The sequence below is a fragment of the Leucopleurus acutus genome (genome assembly GCF_964270905.1).
Source record: "Leucopleurus acutus genome assembly, chromosome: 8".
Classification (NCBI taxonomy): Eukaryota; Metazoa; Chordata; class Mammalia; order Artiodactyla; family Delphinidae; genus Leucopleurus; species Leucopleurus acutus.
The window spans coordinates 26,951,448-26,970,778 of record NC_139151.1 but is presented as its reverse complement, the minus strand read 5'-3'; the positions used below and the strand labels follow the sequence as shown (position 1 = coordinate 26,970,778).

General features: G+C 34.1%; 1 protein-coding gene across 1 annotated transcript in view; it reads left to right on the top strand.

The window, feature by feature from the left end:
- CWF19L2 (CWF19 like cell cycle control factor 2) overlaps positions 1-19,331 on the top strand; it is a 195,461-nt gene that overhangs the window by 66,891 nt on the left and 109,239 nt on the right. The window contains exons 8-10 of the mRNA XM_082845542.1: positions 5,451-6,109; positions 10,766-10,862; positions 12,462-12,554. Of these exons, the coding sequence (XP_082701668.1) occupies positions 5,451-6,109; positions 10,766-10,862; positions 12,462-12,554 (849 nt within the window). The remainder of the gene's footprint in view (positions 1-5,450; positions 6,110-10,765; positions 10,863-12,461; positions 12,555-19,331) is intronic.

The window sequence follows — 19,331 nt, the reverse complement described above, 5'->3', positions numbered from 1 at the left end:
AATTATCCTTTGTTTTAAGAGAATCTTTGTTAATATTTTGATTTTTTTTTTAGATTTTTTTCTGGTTATTATATACTTTTAAAATAAACAGTTTTATAAAAGTAGGCTCGGGCTTTCCTGGTGGTGCAGTGGTTGAGAGTCCACCTGCCAATGCAGGGGACACGGGTTTGTGTCCCGGTCTGGGAGAATCCCACATGCCGCAGAGCGGCTGGGCTCGTGAGCCATGGCTGCTGGGCCTGCGCGTCCGGAGCCTGTGCTCCGCAACAGGAGAGGCCACAACAGTGAGAGGCCCGCGTACCACAAAAAAAAACAAAAAAAAAAACAAAAAAAAAAAACAGTAGGCTCATAGAATACATCCTGATTCTTTCACTTACACAAACAGACATAGTTGGTTGCCAGTAAATGTATATATTTTAATGACCTCTTAATATTTACATATATATATTTATATGATTTTACCATTATTTATTTAATTGTCAGTGGAGGGACATTTATATATTTTTATTTTCTCCGCTGTTAAACAACACTGTGCTGATCATCTTTTCCAATGCATTTTTCATACTTACCTGGTTATTTTCTTACATGAATTGCTAAAAGGGAAATTGTCAATTTAGAGGATATAGACACTTAAAGTGAGATATGTATTGCAAAATTTCTGTACAGAAATATTGAAGAAATTATACTGTCAGTAAAATGACTTTTGTTACATGGTTTTCAATAGTAGTACTATCATTCTTTATACTCTGTGCTACTGTGATTGGTAAGCAGACTTTTTCTTTGCTTTTATTTTTATACATTTGTTTACTAGCAAAGTGGGATATTTTTTCATATATTTTTGGCCATTTGATTGATTATTGATGGTATTTACCCATTTTGGGATATTAATTTAAGATCTTTTAATAAGTCTGTTCAAATTTCTTCCTGTTAGTTTCATGTTCATTTTTTACTTTGTTTATATTTGCTATGAATATATTTTAAATATTTTTACGAACAAAACCTATCAGGTTTTTCTTTTATGACTTAATGTTATTGGTATAATTCATTGACAGGCCTTCTCCACCCCCAAGATCATAAAAATGCACACCTATATGTCCTTTGAGAACTTGTTCAGTTTTATTTTTATGGATAGCTTTAATATTTTTGAAATACATATTTGTGTATAGTTTAAAGTAAGCATTTAACTTTCCTTAAGTCTTTAGATAGTCATTTATAATATATTGAATGAATTATTTTTTCCCACTAATTAGAAATGATACATTTATTATATATTACATCATTTTTTATATAATCAGTCTATTTCTTTACTCTCAAATCTATTTTATTGATTTTTTTGTTGTTTCCTGGATTTAGTATCATACTATTTTAATTACTGTAGTTTTCAGTAACTCATGCAGATAGCAAATAATTAGTGAACACCTACTATGTGACAGGGTAAGTCTCCTTTTATTAGTCACTAAAAAGTAACTTTACATTCTTATGTGTGCTTTTTTTTGTTGTTAAATTTAGAATCAATTTTGTCAAGTTCAAGCTCAAAAGAAACAGTTTTCCAAAATACATTATAAATTTACAACTCATTTTGGAATTTTGATTTAAATTTAATTAAATGTATAGATAAATCAAAGACAATTAATACCTTTGTAATGTTGAGTAATCTCATCCTAAAATACTGATTATTTCTCAATTCAAAATTTTTTAAAATTTTTATTGGAGTAGGGTTGTTTTACAGTGTTGCATTAGATTCTACTGTACAGCAAAGTGTATCAGCTATACCTATACATATATCCCCTCTTTTTCGGATTTCTTTCCCATTTAGGTCACCACAGTCAATTCAGATTTCTATTTATGCTCTTCAGTACATTTCTCCATTCAGTTGTTAATGCATGTATCCTAAGATATTTTTATTTTTTTCAATTGTATGCTGAATCTTTGTTCTCTTATGTTTTCTGACTTGCCTGGTGCTAGTCTGCCCATTTTTTTTTAACTCTTGTCATTAAATCTATAGGGTTTTTTTTTTTTAATGGGGTTATATGGGAATATAGTTATATGCAAATGGTGATTACTTTTGCTTTTGCTACTCGGTATTACAATATTTCAACTTTCTTGTATTCTTGAAGTAGAATTTCAGAACTTTGATTAATAACACTTTTCTTTCTGTGTTTAAGTGATAACTTCTCGCATTTAAGATGAAGATTGTCATCTTTAGAAAGTATCTTTGCATTCAAAGTTTATTCAAAAGTGTTTTTTTGTTAATTTGCTTTTGCTTTTAAATTAGGAATGGGTATCTAAATTTTATGAAATAACTTTTTTGGTATCCTTTGATATAACTGTGATTTTTTTTTTCTTTTGTTAATGAGATGAATTGCCTGAATACATTTCCTAACATTGGACTATTCTTGCATTCTTTGAATCCTATTTGATTATGGCATTTCCTTTAATATACCACTACATTAAATTTGTTAATATTTTATTTTGAATTTATATCTTTATTTATACATAACATGGCCTTTAGTTTCCTTCTTATGTTTTTTTAGGGGTTATTATGAGTTTATGTTTTGAATTGTGAACTTTTATATAAGTTCTTTTTTTTTAAACCTTCGTTTTTTAGATTTTTTTTTGATGTGGACCATTTTTAAAGTCTTTATTGAATTTGTTACAGTATTACTTCTGTTTTATGTTTTGGTTTTTTGGCCGTGAGGCATGTGGGATCCTAGCTCCCCAACCAGGGATTGAACCCTCACCCCTTGCATTGGAAGGTGAAGTCTTAACCACTGGACCACCAGGGAAGTCCCTTATGTAATTTCTTAATGCTCTAGAACAGTTAAGAATCACAGAGTGAGGCATTTTGACATAGTAGTTAAAAACATTGGCTTTGTAGTCAAATAGTCCTGAATTTCAATACAGTGTTTGTTACTCTTGCTATGTGACCTTAGCTTCATTTTTATTTTTCATTTTAAAAACACAGCTATTAGTATCAATATCATAGAATTGTTGTGAACATTAATAATAATTTGAATGCTTTTTTTCTGCCAGGTACTGTTAAAATACTTCATGTATAATTAAACTTATTTAATACCCATAATTGTACTATTTTCTTGTTTGGTAAATGAGGAAACTGAAGCAGACAGAGTTTAAATAACCAAGATTACGTAGCTCATGAGTAAATTTGAACCTAGGCATTGTTTGTAGAGCCCACTTAAATGATACAAAAGATGTAGTAAAATAAGCATTGGATAAATTGTGGTAACTGCTGTTTTGGTTTTTATTATTACCATATTTTATTTAATCTAAGAAGCCACTAATTGTAGATACATCATTAATTTATGTATCACCAAGAAAAAAAGAAGTTGCCTATGAGGCAATGCTTAAATTATGAAAATATTCCCCCCCACTGCCATCAGTTTCACTCTGTTGATGTTGTCATTAAATTTAAGAAACATGTTAAACCTGAATTTTTAAAATAATTTGAAAAAATGAAATATAATGGATTATCTCTGTCTAGACTAAGATGACAACTTTCCATCTCAACTCACATATTTTATTGAAATAATTTGAAATTTTAATTACAGTTTACTATAAATTTAAAAAATATGCATGTGATTCTTGACAGTTATATTCTTCACAACTACAAGAACAATTATTTAGACTATTGCTATTTGTTTATAGCATGCATTCCTTTTTTCAGAGATCTTTGCCCTAATTCATTTATGGTTTGGCTTAATGATCCTGAGTAATTTTCCCCCCAGAATTAGTAAGTGATTTACTTTTTGATTCCTTTCATTTTGGAAAATGACTTTCTTTTGTCCATGTCAAGGAAGGATAATTTGACTGAATTGAATTCTGTATATAGAATTACTATTGCCTTATAATTTTTTATCAAAATTTGATCTTTATTCCATTATCTTCTAGCATTTAGTATTGTAAGCAAATAGTTGATAGCAGTCTGACTTTCTTTCCTTTGTAGGCAATGTGTTATTTACCTAACTCACGTTTGTTTACATGCTCACACTCCCTTCTCACCTGATCCAATCTTTGTGAAGAATTTTTTTTCTGAATGAATTTTGAGACTCAGGAATTAGGATTTTTTATGTATGAGTCTTTGTATGCTTCACTTTCTCTCCTCCCCTAAGGCTGTTGGGTGAGCCCTTTGGATCTAGAAAGTTAGCTGAGGAAATTTTCTCTCTTTTTTTTGTTAATGCTCCTATTATCTTCGCTTTTTTCTTTCTGAAAGTACTAGCATATGCATATTAGATTCTGTAGAATTAATTGTTCATGTGTCTTCTCCCTGTAACTTAAATCAATTTACCATTTTTTCCTAAGTATAGCAAATTCCCAGGCTAGTGTTGAATTCACAAATTTGGATTCAACACTTTCTATTCTTCTACTCACTACATGCATAGTTTTGAACATAGTTTAATTATAAGTCTTTATTATTCTTGAACTGCTCTTTTTTATGAGAATCTATTTTGTTTTAGTATTTTAGTAACATCTTGACTGTCACTGACTGTAGGAATTATTATTATTTTTTGCGGTACACGGGCCTCTCACTGTTGTGGCCTCTCCCGTTGCGGAGCATAGGCTCCGGACGCGCATGCTCAGCGGCCATGGCTCACGGGCCCAGCCACTCCGCGGCATGTGGGATCTTCCTGGACCGGGGCACGAACCCGTGTCCCCTGCATCGACAGGTGGACTCTCAACCACTGCGCCATCAGGGAAGCCCCATAGGAATTATTATTATTTTTTAATTATGTTTTTATTGTTTTCTGAATTACATTTTGTTTTAGTGCTGGTCATTTGGTCAAAGGGCTCCTTTTGAGCTCCCAGGATTTTTTCATTATTTGGTAATTTTTCATTGGTTATTCATATTTTTTTAAGTATTCATTTTATGGTAGTGTGTTTCCTTGCTAGGGCTGCCAAAACACAGCTCCACAGGCTGGGTGGCTTAAACAACAGAAATTTGTCTTACAGCTCAGGAGAATGGAAGTCCAAGATCAAGATGTTAGAGGGTTTGGTTTCATCTGAGGCTTCTCTTCTTGATTCATAAATGACTGCCTTCTTGCTCTGTCCTCACATGAACTTTTCTCTGTGTGTGCACATTCCTCATGTCTCTTTGTGTGTCCAAATTTCTTCTTCTTACAAGGACATCAGTCATACTGGATTAGGGTCTAACCCAATGACCTCATTTTAACTTAATCACTGCTTTAAAGATCCTGTCTACAAATGTGGTCATATTCTGAGGTACTAGGGATTAGGGGTTCAACATATAAATTTGGGGGGGACATATTTCAGGCCATGTCAGGTAGGATGACTGTATGGGTCTTTTATTACCCTTTGTTGAGTTTTTCTTTCGTTGTGCTACATGACAGTGTATCGTGACACAGTGCCATGTGGGGTACAAGTCATTGAGCCATTTTTAATTTTAAATATCTTGTTTAATTTTTCCTCCTTTCTAGTCAATGGAAATCTTCCAGTTGAAATTAAAAGAAGCTGAGAAAACTGCGTTTATGAAAGAAGACTGTAGACGAGAACGGTGGAGGAAACCAGCATACTCAGAGAGAGCACAAAGTAGTCAGGAAAGTAGAAAATCAGACTTGGTAAAATATAATAAAAGTTCAAGAGATAGATATAATACAACAGATATTGCAAAGAATATCAATAAAGATAAGTTTAGTGGTGATGAAAAAGATAGTAGATCTGGGTCTTTAGAAGCATGTAGAAGAGAATTGAGTCCAAAACAAAATCAAGAGTTTTCTTCTCATATAAATTTGAGACCTAAATTCTTAAGACCCTCTGATGCAGAACTGTCATTTCATAGCAAGGACAGAAATTTTGAACCATCTAGTTCATCTTCAACACTGGTCTCTCAGGATTCTGTACATTGTGGTTTTCAAAAATCCACAGAGAACAGTGAGGAAAGTTTATCATGGTGGAGTCGATCTGATGAGAGAGAAGGAGACAGGAAACATTCAAATCGAAAACCATTAGAAACCAGTCACAGTGTTGACCGTGGACAAGTTTCAGAAGACGTGAGAGAAAAATCACAGGGTGAAAGCTTGAGAGAGGACTCTCTGAAAAAAGAACACCTACAGGATACAAAGTCTTCGCTTGCTGGGTATTTTTTCATTTATTTTTTAAACTGATTAATGAATATTAAGGTCCAGAGGATTCAGGGAACTGAACTGTATTTTTAGAGCATCAGTTACTAATTAGATATGAGTTATGATTTTCTATTTCTTAAATTCAATGGAAGAGATAGGATATGTACTTTTAACAATTCAGTAGTTCCGTTTTGTGAATTGTATTCCATTTCACAGTATATTTAACAAAAAGAGCTGGAAGATGAATTCAGTAGCTATATAGTCCCTCAAAATTTATTGCTTTTTTGCAATCTAAAAAACTAAATGAGTTTAGTAATTCTTTTAAATGGATATGCCACAAGAAATATTTTGGTAGATTTTGTTAGTACTGCCATATTACTTCCAAAGGAAATTGCTGCATTTTAAAGTATAATCATAATTGTAAATATTGCATGCCTACTGGCGGTCTGGGAGACTGAAGGAAAATATGCTGCCATAGCCCAAATATAAAGTGGAAAAGATATGTGAAATATCCTGCAGAGGGAAGCATGAATTTTGGTGGTGGTTTTGCAGAGAAAGAAATCCACTTTGATAGTTGTCAGGTTTTAAAGCTAATGTTAGAGTTTTTTTTTTATACACATATCTTTAAAAAAAATTATTTATTTAGGCTGCGCTGGGTCTTAGTTGTGACATGTGGGATCTTTAGTTGCGGCATAAGGACTCCTTAGTTGAGGCATGCATGCAGGATCTAGTTCCCTGACCAGGGATCGAACCCAGATCCCCTGCAGTGGGAGCACAGAGTCTTACCCACTGGACCATCAGGGAAGTCCCCTAATGTTAGAGTTCTGAAAGCAAAATATAGATAGGATAGTGGTTGGACCCATAATGATTAGGAAAATAGGCAGCACTTATTGGTTTTATTATTCTTGTACCTGTAGCACTTATATATAGGGCTGAGTCAGTCGATCAGGAAACCCAGGTTGAATGGGATCAAACCTAGGAAAACTTGCTTTAGCCATAGGGCTGGCACTATTTGAAATAGCCATAAATAGAAAATGAGTATCCAAAGGATAATAACTAACTTATACTTGAATGATCATTAAAATATGTTTTAAAATACCACCAAATGAATGGGACACTGAAGGAAGAGGTTTTAGGAAATAATAGAATTCATTGGTGGCAGTAGTAGGTATAAGCATTGTGGTTTGGGGTCATGAGTCTGGTAAATCACTTTTGTTAGTGACTCCATCTGAAGCTGTGGATTATAGAGCACAGTGTGTAGCTTTCAGTAGGAGGGAGGCAGGGAAGCTGGCAAAATCTGGACTGAATGATGGGAGGCCCAGTCACATGGGCTCTGGTTCACGTCAGGGCTTTGTTCCCAGGAAGCGAAAGGAGAAATCCAGTTGTATTGACCGGATAAACATGGCAGGGATTAGAGAATGTCTAAGGCTGTATACATATATAATTGTCCAGGCTTCACTCCAGGTAGTCTGGAAGGTAGACTGTTTCCAGTCACCAGTTGCTAGTGGGATGAGGCTCTTATTTCCTGATATCATTAGGATTGGCTTAACATTTGGGTGATCTGTAGGTTTTTACTTCTGTGACTGCAGCTAAGCAGAATATGTAAGCAATCTTACATTGTTAATATTCCTTCTGGTTCTATAATTGCTTCATGTTTATATGTTGTAAGCTTCTGATAGATATACTGTAATACAGGAACTCATTGAAAGCTTTATGTTTTGGTCTGAAGACAGTATTCTTTGTTAGCTGTGTTAATTTTGATGTTACAGATGTTTTGAGGCTTTCCATGAATTCCGTGATTGGCTGGAGAGGGAAAGGACAGTCTAGGAATATTCCACATATATGTAAACAAAAAAGAATTCCTGAGCATGTAGAGTGGTATAAAGTGAGAAACCAAGTGTGGGACCTTGAAGAATGCCTGTTTTCAGGGAGTGGAAAGATTCAGTGATGGATTGTTAGAAGCTGTTAATTTGTCTGAACATTATCCTGGGTATATGTTGAATTCTTTATAAAATGCCAGAATTTTAGGGAGCTTTAGAACCAATGAATTTTAGAACTAGGAAAAAAATCATAGAACTGATTTTATAACTATGAGAAATTATAGACTGACCTGGGCATTTTCCAGATGCAGAGACTGAGGCAACTGAGATTGTGCCTTGCACAGTGCTATGTAACTGGGGTTGCCAGATTTAGCAAATAAAAATGTTTGGACATACTTAAACTAAAAATATATATTTTTTTTTTACCTGAAATTCAAATTTAATTGCGTGTCATGTGTTTTATTTGGCAACTGTACGTAGCACTTGGCCATTTCTTGGGTCTGTGACCTTTTAAATATTTAAGTATTAAATATTTACCCTTGTAGTCATCATTTCTGTTGCTCTTCCTTCCTTTGGGTTTATCCATGTTTCAGTCTGGTATAATTTTTTTTCTGCCTGAAGGCTTTTCTTTAATATTCTTTCAGCTTTGTATGTCTGAAAAACTCTTCATTTCACTTTTCTTTTAAAGATATTTTCACTTGATATAGAATTCTAGGTTGGCATTTTAAAGTACTTTAAAGATATTGCTACTCTTTTCTTGCTTACATTTTTTCTGATGAGAAATCTGCTGTCATACTTTCCTTTGTTTCTATGTGCATAACTGTCTTTTTTTTCCTCCTATGGCTGCTCTGAAATGTTCTCTTTATCACTAGTTTTGAGCAATTTGATTATGAAGTGCCTTGCTGTGGTTTCTTTTCAGGTAGTTTTTTTGTTTGTCTTGTTTTTTTTTTTTTTTTTGGTTTGTTTGTTTGTTTTTGCGGTACGCGGGCCTCTCACTGTTGTGGCCTCTCTCATTGCGGAGCACAGGCTCCAGACACACAGGCTCAGTGGCCATGGTTCACGGGCCCAGCCACTCCGCGGCATGTGGGATCTTCCCGGACCGGGGCACGAACCCGTGTCCCCTGCATCGGCAGGCGGACTCTCAACCACTGCGCCACCAGGGAAGCCCTGTCTTGTTTTTGTACTTGGGATTCTGTGAGCTTCTTGGATATGAAAGTTTTTTAGTTTTCAACGTATTTGGTAAAATTTGGCCTTTGTTTCTTCTGTCTCTCATTTCTTTCAGGGACTCCAATAGCATGAATAGTAGGGTATTTAAGGTTGTCCCATAGCTCTCGTTTGTTCTTTTCCATTTTTAAAATTCTTTTTCTCTGTGTGTTTCATTTTGCATAGTTTCTAATGCTTCAAGTTAACTGATTTTTTCTTTTGCAGTCTAATCTTACATTAATCCTTTTCAGTGTATTTTTTTATCTCAGACATTGTAATTTTCACTTGTAGAAACTAAATTCTTAACCTATTTTATATCTTAGTTGTCTCTAACTTTTTGAACATGTGGAATAAATTTATAATAATAACTTTTAATGCCCTTGTATGCTGTTTCTTACATCTGTGTCAGTTCTTGGTTTGATTGATAGCTTTTTCTCCTAATTATGTGTTTTACTTTTCTACATCTTTGCATGTCTGATAATCTTTAATTGGATACTAGATATTATGAATTTTACTTTGTGAGTGCTGGATATTTTTGCATTGCTGTAAGTATTCTTGAGCTTTATTTTGGGACCCAGTTAACTTAATTGGAGACTGTTTGGTCCTTTTGACTCCTGCTTTTAATATTTGTTAGGTGGGCTGAGAGCAACATTTAGTCTAGGACTTATTTCCCACTAATGAAACAAGACCCTTAATATTCTACCCAGTGCTTTCAGAATTATGAATTTTCCTAGTCTGACTTGTAGGACCAGGCACTATTACCAGGAATGCTGAATATCTCTTCCTTTAACCCTTTGGGATAGTTCTTTCCCTGACTCCAGGTAGTGTCTTGCTGAATACTCAACGGGAACTCTCTGCACTTCTCTGGGATCCTTTCACTGTGTAGCTCTCCCCTCTCTAGCTGCCTTGGACTCTTAGCTATGTCTCTCCCGTTAAGGAGTCCTTCATGCTCTCCCTGGGTTCACCCTCCCTGCACTGTAGTCTCAAATCTTTCTTAAGGCAGTAAGTTGGGACAACTTTGTATATGCCAGGAATCTGACCTTGGCTGGAAATTTCTCTTTTCTTTTGTGAGGCTTCCATAGTATAGGTTTCACACGTGATATTAGTTGTAAATTAGTTTATGTTGTCTAATTCTGGGTTGACTTTGCAAGAGCACATGGTCACTGTTTTTATTCTTTAAATGCAGTTAAATGTAATTTCCTGATTATAGTTTCTTAGATTATCAGTAATTTATCACATTGAATGAGAAGAGTTTCCCTAGCTGTGTAGAGTTATGGCCTGATTCTAGAGTTTTAATTTTTTGTTTGTTTCTTTCTTTTTTAGAATGAGTATGGGAATATTAAGTAATGAAGAATAGCTGACATATTATTTTTCTCATTGCTACTGGATCTTTGGTCAGATATTATAACTGCCATAGGCCATCATGACATTGTAACATAGAATCTTTAAGTACTGATTTATGGTGGAGCACTGAGGGTTATTTATTTATTTATTTAATATACTAGAATCATGATCTATTTGTGCTGAATGCTTTGTTAAGGTCAATTAAAGTAACATTTGAATATTGGTGATGTTACTTGCAACAACTTACTTCTTGTTAATATGTACCTGTATTTCATATGCTCTTAATCTGTCCTGTTCAAACAGGAGTAGTCCAGTGGATGACTCTATCCACATCTTGAGTGTTGATGAGAAGAACAAGCTGGGAGCCAAGATTATCAAGGCAGAGATGATGGGAAATATGGTAAGACTTATATGTTGTTCTTTTGGAGAATATTTGCTAAATATTTAACTTCTTACAAGTAATTTTGGAAGTTCCTTAGCTATGTGGATGTAGCACTCTTTGAAAATAACTGCTGCTTATTGATTCTTTGAAGAAATTCTTGAACACTTCTAAGAACAGTGCTGTCTACTTCTAAGTAAGTTATGTAATTTGTCAAATTTCTGAAATTTAAGATGCTAGGGAACTAAATGCTTTTTAATTTTCTTTTTAACTTGGATATTTGCTTTATTATTGTATTTATAACTTATTGAGCATATTTGAGGGAGATAAAGATGTCACTGTCTTCTTTCCCTTTTTTAGTCATATTTTGTTAAGAATGTGTATTACTTTCTTAAATTCCCTTACTTAGGAACTTCAAAAATGAGCTAATAAAAAGGATGGTTAACTCATTTTTTCAAATCTTAAGGCAATATATTTGTGCCTGACAATGTGTTAAATGCTCTGTGTAGATTAGCTCACTTTATTCCCATAATAATGTTGTGATTTGAAACTTACTTAACTCACAATTGAATAGAAATCAGAATTATTTGGTAAGAGTGGCACCTATCTATTTATTATATTGTCACATTTATATTATACAAATACTGTTACATTGGACATGGCAGAATAACAAAGTCAGGCAGCTTTCCATGTCTTGACAAAATTGATTCCCTCGTGGTCATATGTATGTACGCATCTCAAATCCAAATATAAGTGATCTTAAGTAGTGTTCTGTTTTGGTGTACCATCCGTATGACACTCTTTAGTAGAACAAAAAGTAGCCAAACATGATAACTTCTGTTTTTATTAGTTTATATCTGTAATAAAAGTCATATTTGCTGCAATCTGGTAACACTGAACTTAAGCTCAACCCAGAAATTAGTAAGCAAGACAGACCACCACCAACAACAGCAAGAAAATAACATATGAGTTTTGAAAGCACAATGAAATTAGTTAAAATAGTGAAAGAGAGATCACCGAGTTAAGAGGTTAACATGTTAAAAGAAGTGTTCTGTGTTCATGGAACTACTGCAGTGGAGAATGCTGTCTTTGCTTGTCATATAATTCTGTTTATTTATTTCATTGTGATTTATTGCTTTATATGTCAGTTTTGTAATATAAATTTTTATAGATTTCCTAGGGTTAAAATGAAATACATTCAGAATTTTAATCTAAATTCCTTAACAATAAAGAAGGTAATATTTTAAATCTTGCGATGGCTTTCTTTTTACAAATAACTGAAATTCTGAGTATTGGAAGTTTATAATATCTAAGGAATTATAAAAATGCCATTCTTAAGGTTATGTATTTCTTTCATTTCCCTATTTTCCCTAAAATATATGTCCTTGTAATTATTTACCTTCAAAGCATAAACAATTTCTACAGGTATTTGAGAATTTTGTTACCCAGAAGAGTTCATTAAAAAGTAACATACTAGGCTGTGAGTTGGTAACTAGATTTAGGTGAGAGCTACTTGGATGTTTGCTATGCTGTTTTCCCTGTTGTTAAGTGAATTTGAAATATTCTACAAATGAAGAAACTATGTTATCACACCTGTTTTTCTTGTCTTTCTATTTGAAGGAATTAGCTGAACAACTTAAAGCCCAACTTGACAAGGCAAATAAATTTGAAGACAGCATAACACAGATATCATCAAAAAAATCTGGGGTAGAGGTAAGTAATAAAAGTTTGTTTATAGGTAGCCAGTTACCTTACATAATACTTCTACTTGGCAGTGGTAATATTTTAATGTTAAATGTGTCTATATCTGTGTCGGTGTGCTTGTATGTTTTTATGCTTGTTTGCTTGTTTTTAAAATTTATTTGCGTATGTATTCTCTCGTGTTCCACCATTGTATCCTGGTGGAAAAAAGCCTAGGCCTACACCTAGGCCTAGGGCCAAGGAGACCTGTTTTTTTTCTGGGCTCTGCCATTTACTGACTGACCTTGCACAAGTCAAGGTCATTATCTCCTCCTCCAGAATGAGAGACTTGAATTTGGTATCCATTTCATGTAAAATATTTTGTTCTAGGATTCATTCACCTATCTGTTGGTCAGTAAAACAGATAAAAACACCTGTCTGCATGGAATTCTATTTGGGTACTAAGAGAGAGGTAATAAATTGTAAAAATAAAAAAAAAGTTATATATCTTAGGCAGGGTGGTAGGGATCTTGAGTGCCAGGTATGCTGTATGTTTATGTGTATGTGTATGTCTTGGGATGCACAGGCTAATTCTCATTGAAAAAGTGACATTGATACAAGGACTTGAAGGAAGTTAAACAGTGATCTTTGTGGATCTGAGTGAAGAGCACTGTGGACATAAGGAACAGAGAATTTAAAGTTCCAAAGACTGGACATGTGTCCAATGTGTAGGAAGAACAGCAAGGAGACCAGTGTTGTTGGAGTGGAATGAATGAAAGAGAGGAAAGTAGAAGATCCAGATTAGAGAGATTGTGGGAGGCCAGATCATGTTATGCTTAAAAGTCATAGTAAGGAAGTATTGAGTTGGCCAAGAAGTTTGCTTGGGTTTTCGTACCATCTTATGGAAAAATCCTAATGAACTTTTTGACAAACCCAATAAGTTTTTATTCTGGGTGAGAGGTAAAGCTATTTAAGATTTTTGAGCAGAAAATGTATTTTGACAGGACCATCCTGGCTTCTTTGTTAAGAGTAGATTGGGGGAGAATAAGGTCAGACATAGGGTCTAGTTAAGCTTTTGCCATGATACATACAAGAAACGATAGTGGACTTGACCAAGATAGTAGCTGAAGAGATGATTAGAAGTGATTAAAGTTTTTATATGCATAAATGTTTTCTGTGTATATTTTGAAGGAGAGCGGACAGGATTTTTATGATGGTTTAGATGGGAGGGGAATATGAATTAAAGAGAAGAGGAAAAGTAGACTCCAGAGATTTTTGCCTGAGCAGCTGGAAGACTAGAATGGCCATTATTTGAGATGTGGGAGAAAGAGTAGGTTTGGAGCAAAGATTGGAAGTTCTGTTTTGGGTATACTGAGCTTGGATGTCTTTTAGATGTGAAACAAGTAGAGCTATCAAGTAGGCAGATGGATATAGTTGGGAGTTGAGAGAAACCTGAACTGTAAATAGAAATTGGGGCATTATTAACATATAAATGGTGTTTAAATTCACAATACTGCATGAAATTACCACAGGAGTAAATGTAGATAGAAAAAGGCAAAGGATTGGTTTGGTTGCATTACAGTGTTGAGAGGTTTATAGAGTGGTTTATAACTGATTTTAAAGGACTATTCTCAAAGATTAATTTATGTAATTTAATGGTAGTGTGAGAAGAGGTGAGAATCTATGAAATCAGGTTTCATAGAATTTTTTCAAGCTTCACTTATTAATGACTTAGATAATAGTACAGAGAATATGTCTATGAAATAGGCTGTTTTTACTAAGTTGTGCTAGTCATGTTTTTAAAAAGTGGATAATTTGGAGTTTCTTGTACAGATTAAGGAATTGAGAATGGGAAACTATAAGTAGGATTAAAAAGTAGGGACTAAAAGAGTATAGCTAAAACTACTTATACTGTGTACACTTTTGCCAGATTTATTTTTTCAAGTGTCTTTGTGGTCATAATACTTTTGTACTCTGAAACTTTTATGTGGTTTCTTAGTGCTAACTATATAAAGTACTAGATCTTCCTGCAGTATATCCTTCCAAAGTATAACCCATTTTCCAGCCTTACCTCCAAAGCTTTTTTATACGTAACCTACATGTTTCTTTGACATTTACATATGCTATTAATTATCTGTGCCGGATATCACCCTCTTGAGGCTATCCACTTTTCATTTTGTCTTTAGTCCATTTTGAAGTCTTTTTTCTCATCCTTTTGAACAGTTGTAACCTTTTTCTCTTTTGAAACTTAAAGCCTTTTAAAATATTCTCTACGGAATTTGTCTTTTCAAATTATGTATATTTGTATTCTTGTTATACCTATCTCTTTTTTGATACTTGTCACTTTATATGAGAGGGTTCTAAAACTGTGGCTGAATTTCAGGGGATTCTTGAAATTGAAAGCAGTTCATCTGAAAAAATTGAAGCAGATCTTCTATTAAATAACATTTCTTCTGCTGTTCTAAGGATATTGTAGAGTACTGACAGACTATATCTCATCCCTTGAGCATATATCTCTATACCATTACTGATTTCTTTATGTTTTTCAGCTCCTCCTAGCTTTTGAGCATTGTATCTCATAACTCAGGGAAGTAGAACTCAAAGTTGTATTCAAAGTAGAATTTCTATTTGTGAGTCTCTTTTGGAAACTGTATAGCCCTTTGAAGCTTCAAATAGAAAGGTTTTTATTCTATGGATTCTTTTTTTTTTAAACATTTTTTCCTAGTTTTATTGAGAAATAATTGACATACATCACTGCTTACAGTGTAGAGCATGATGATTTGATTTACATATGTTGTGAAATGATTATCACAACAGGTTTAGTTAACATCCATCATCTCATATAGATATAATAAAAAGAAAAGAAAAAATCATTGTGATGAGAACTCTTAGGATCTACTTTCTTAACAGTTTTCCCGTATATCATACAGCATGTTAACTATAGCATCATGTTGTGCATTACATGTCTAGTACTTATTTGTCTTGTAACTGGAAGTTTGTACATTTTGACCACCTTCCTCCAATTCCCCCACCCCTAGGATGTGCACAGTTTAACTGTGAAAAAGCACCTATTAAATTCATACAAACGAATGGAGTGATAATTATAGGAATTTCAGGTATCAGCAGTGTTTTTCTTTTGGGGATGGTGGTGTGTGGATGTAATGTGGGAGAGACAGCTATACAGGGTGGCCAGGGAAGGGGATCTTTCTGCAATTTCTGAAACTATACCTGTAGGTTGTCACTTTTTATTTATTTATTTGGTTACAAGTATTATTTATTTATTTATTTGGAGTATAGTTGATTTACAGTGTTGTGTTAGTTTCAGGTATACAGCAGTGTGAATCAGTTATACATATACATATAACCACTCTTTTTTTTTAGATTCTTTTCCCATATAGGCCATTACAGAATACTGAGTAGAGTTCCCTGTGCTATACAGCAGGTTCTTATTTCCTAAGGATTCTTTGACCAGAAAAGAAAATTTCATTCTTCTCTGCAGAGATAGGGCACTTGCACATTTAGTTAAAGCTTTACTAGGCATATATGTAAAAAAAACCTTTGCCAACAATTCTGAAAGAATTCTCTTTCAGAGAATTCAAAGAATGCCATTAAAGTCATTTATTCTATCAGGGTCAGTGCCTTGGTTTATCTACCTTTCAAAGTAGTTTGTTAAAAAATGAAAGTACAAAGTTGTTTACTACAACAAAGAAATGTGCTGATATTTTAGAGGAAAATCCTGAAATACTTCTGATAGAAATTTTGCCTTTTCAGAGAAAAGAAAATCCCACTCATAGAACATTGAACATTGTTCTTTCATTACTTAGCTTATTTGTTAGAAATGTTAGATTGTACGAATAGGGTAAATCTCCTGAATCAGTGATCTATGAACATCTTTTTGGCTTTAGTGAAAATCCATCAGCACTTCTAATTGTTGGTTTGCTTATTTCTCTTACCCTTTAGAAGTTGAACTTTTTAGTGATTAGGACAAGGGCTATTTCAGTTTATATATATAGTGTCTATGGTAATGCTTGGCATATTGTAAGCAATCAGAAAATAATTGAAATATTTGTTTTATGAATGTCCTTGATTTATTTTGTTCCCCATAGTTTTCTTTCTTTTTCTTTTTCATATTATTTTCCATTATGGTTTATTATAGGATATTGAATATAGGTCCCTGTGCTGTACAGTAGGACCTTGTTGTTTATCCATTCTATATATAATAGTTTGGATCTGCTAATCCCAAATTCCCCATCTATCCCTCCCCAATACCCCCTCCCCCTTTGCAATGACAAATCTGTTCTCCATGTCTATGAGTCTCTTTCTGTTTCATAAATAAGTTCATTTGTGTCATATTTTAGATTCCACATATAAGTGATATCATATGGTGTTTGTCATTCTCATTTTGACTTGCTTCACTTAGTATGATAATTTCTGGGTGTATCCATGTTGCTGCAAATGGCTTTATTTCATTCTTTTATGGCTAAGTAGTATTCTACTGTTTAAATATACTACATCTTCTTTATCCATTCATCTGTCAATGGACAGTTAGGTTGCTTCCGTGTCTTCGCTATTGTAAATAGTGCTGCTATGAACATAGGGGTGCATGTATCATTTCAAATTACAGTTTTGTCCAGATACATGCTGAGGACTGGGATTGCTGGATCATATGGCAACTCTATTTTCAGTTTTGTGAGGAACCTCCATACTGTTTTCTGTAGTGGCTGCACCAATTTACATTCTCATTAACAGTGTAGGAGGGTTCCCATTTCTCCACACCCTGTCCAGCATTTTTTATTTGTAGATTTTTCAATGTTGGCCATTCTGAGTGGTGTGAGGTAGTACTTCATTGTACTCTTGATTTGCATTTCTGTAATAATTAGCAACATTGAGTATCTTTTCCTGTGCCTATTGGCCATCTGTATGTCTTCTTTTATTTTTTTCTTATTTCTGAGATACACATTTTAAAGTAATAACTAGAATTATGACTTATAACATTATACCAGAGCATATAAGATTTTTAGAAATTTCATGTAATGTCTGGAACATTTATGTTAACATATTTCCATACAAATAACCCAAAGAAAGTTTAGTATTAGTTGTTTTTCTTGTTTGTTTTTTTATACTGCAGTTTCTTATTAGTGATCAGTTTTATACACATCAGTGTATACATGTCAATCCCAATCACCCAATTCAGCACAACACCATCCCCACCCCACCACGGTTTTCCCCCCTTGGTGTCCATACATTTGTTCTCTACATCTGTGTCTCAACTTCGGCCCTGCAAACCGGTTCCTCTGTACCATTTTTCTAGGTTCCACATACATGCGTTAATATATGATATTTGTTTTTCTCTTTCTGACTTACTTCACTCTGTGTAACAGTCTCTAGATCCATCCACGTCTCAACAAATGACTCAATTTTGTTCCTTTTTATGGCTGAGTAATATTCCATAGTATATATGTACCACAATTTCTTTATCCATTCGTCTGTCGTTGGGCATTTAGGTTGCTTCCATGACCTGGCTATTGTAAATAGTGATGCAGTGAACATTGGGGTGCATGTGTCTTTTTGAATTATGCTTTTATCTGGGTATATGTCCAGTAGTGGGATTGCTAGATCATATGGTAATTCTATTTATAGTTTTTTAAGGAACCTCCATACTGTTCTCCATAGTGGCTGTATCTATTTACATTCCCACCAACAGTGCAAGAGGGTTCCCTTTCCTCCACACCCTCTCCAGCATCTGTTGTTTGTAGATTTTCTGATGATGCCCATTCTAACTGGTGTGAGGTGATACCTCATTGTAGTTTTGATTGGCATTTCTCTAATAATTAGTGATGTTGAGCAGCTTTTCATGTGCTTCTTGGCCATCTGTATCTCTTCTTTGGAGAAATGTCTATTTAGGTCTTCTGCCCATTTTTGAATTGGGTTGTTTGTTTCTTTAATATTGAGTTGCATGAGCTGTTTATACATTTTGGAGATTAATCCTTTGTCCGTTGCTTCATTTGCAAATATTTTCCCCCCTTCTGAGGGTTGTATTTTCGTATTGTTTATGGTTTCCTTTGCTATGCAAAAGCTTTGAAATTTCATTAGGTCCCATTTGTTTATTTTTGTTTTTATTTCCATTGCTCTAGGAGTTGGATCAAAAAAGATCTTGCTGTGATTTATGTCAAAGAGTATTCTTCCTATGTTTTCCTCTAAGAGTTTTATACTGTCTGGTCTTACATTTAGGTCTCGAATCCATTTTGAGTTTATTTTTGTGTATGGTGTTAGGGAGTGTTCTAATTTCATTCTTTTACATGTAGCTGTCTAATTTTCCCAACACCACTTATTGAAGAGACTGTCTTTTCTCCATTGTATATCCTTGCCTCCTTTGTTGTAGATTAGTTGACCATAGGTGTGTGGGTTTATCTCTGGGCTTTCTATCTTGTTCCATTGATCTATGTTTCTGTTTTTGTGCCACTACCATATTGTCTTGATTACTGTAGCTTTGTAGTATAATCTGAAGTCAGGGAGTCTGATTCCTCCAGCTCCGTTTTTTTCCCTTAAGACGGTATTAGCTATTCGATGTCTCTTGTGTCTCCATACAAATTTTAAGATGATTTGTTCTAGTTCCGTAAAAAATGCCATTGGTAATTTGATAAGGATTGCATTGAATCTGTAGATTGCTTTGGATAGTAGAGTGATTTTCACAATATTGATTCTTCCAATCCAAGAACATGGTATAGCTCTCCATCTGTTGGTATCATCTTTAATTTCTTTCATCAGTGTCTTATAGTTTTCTGCATACAGGGCTTTTGTCTCCCTAGG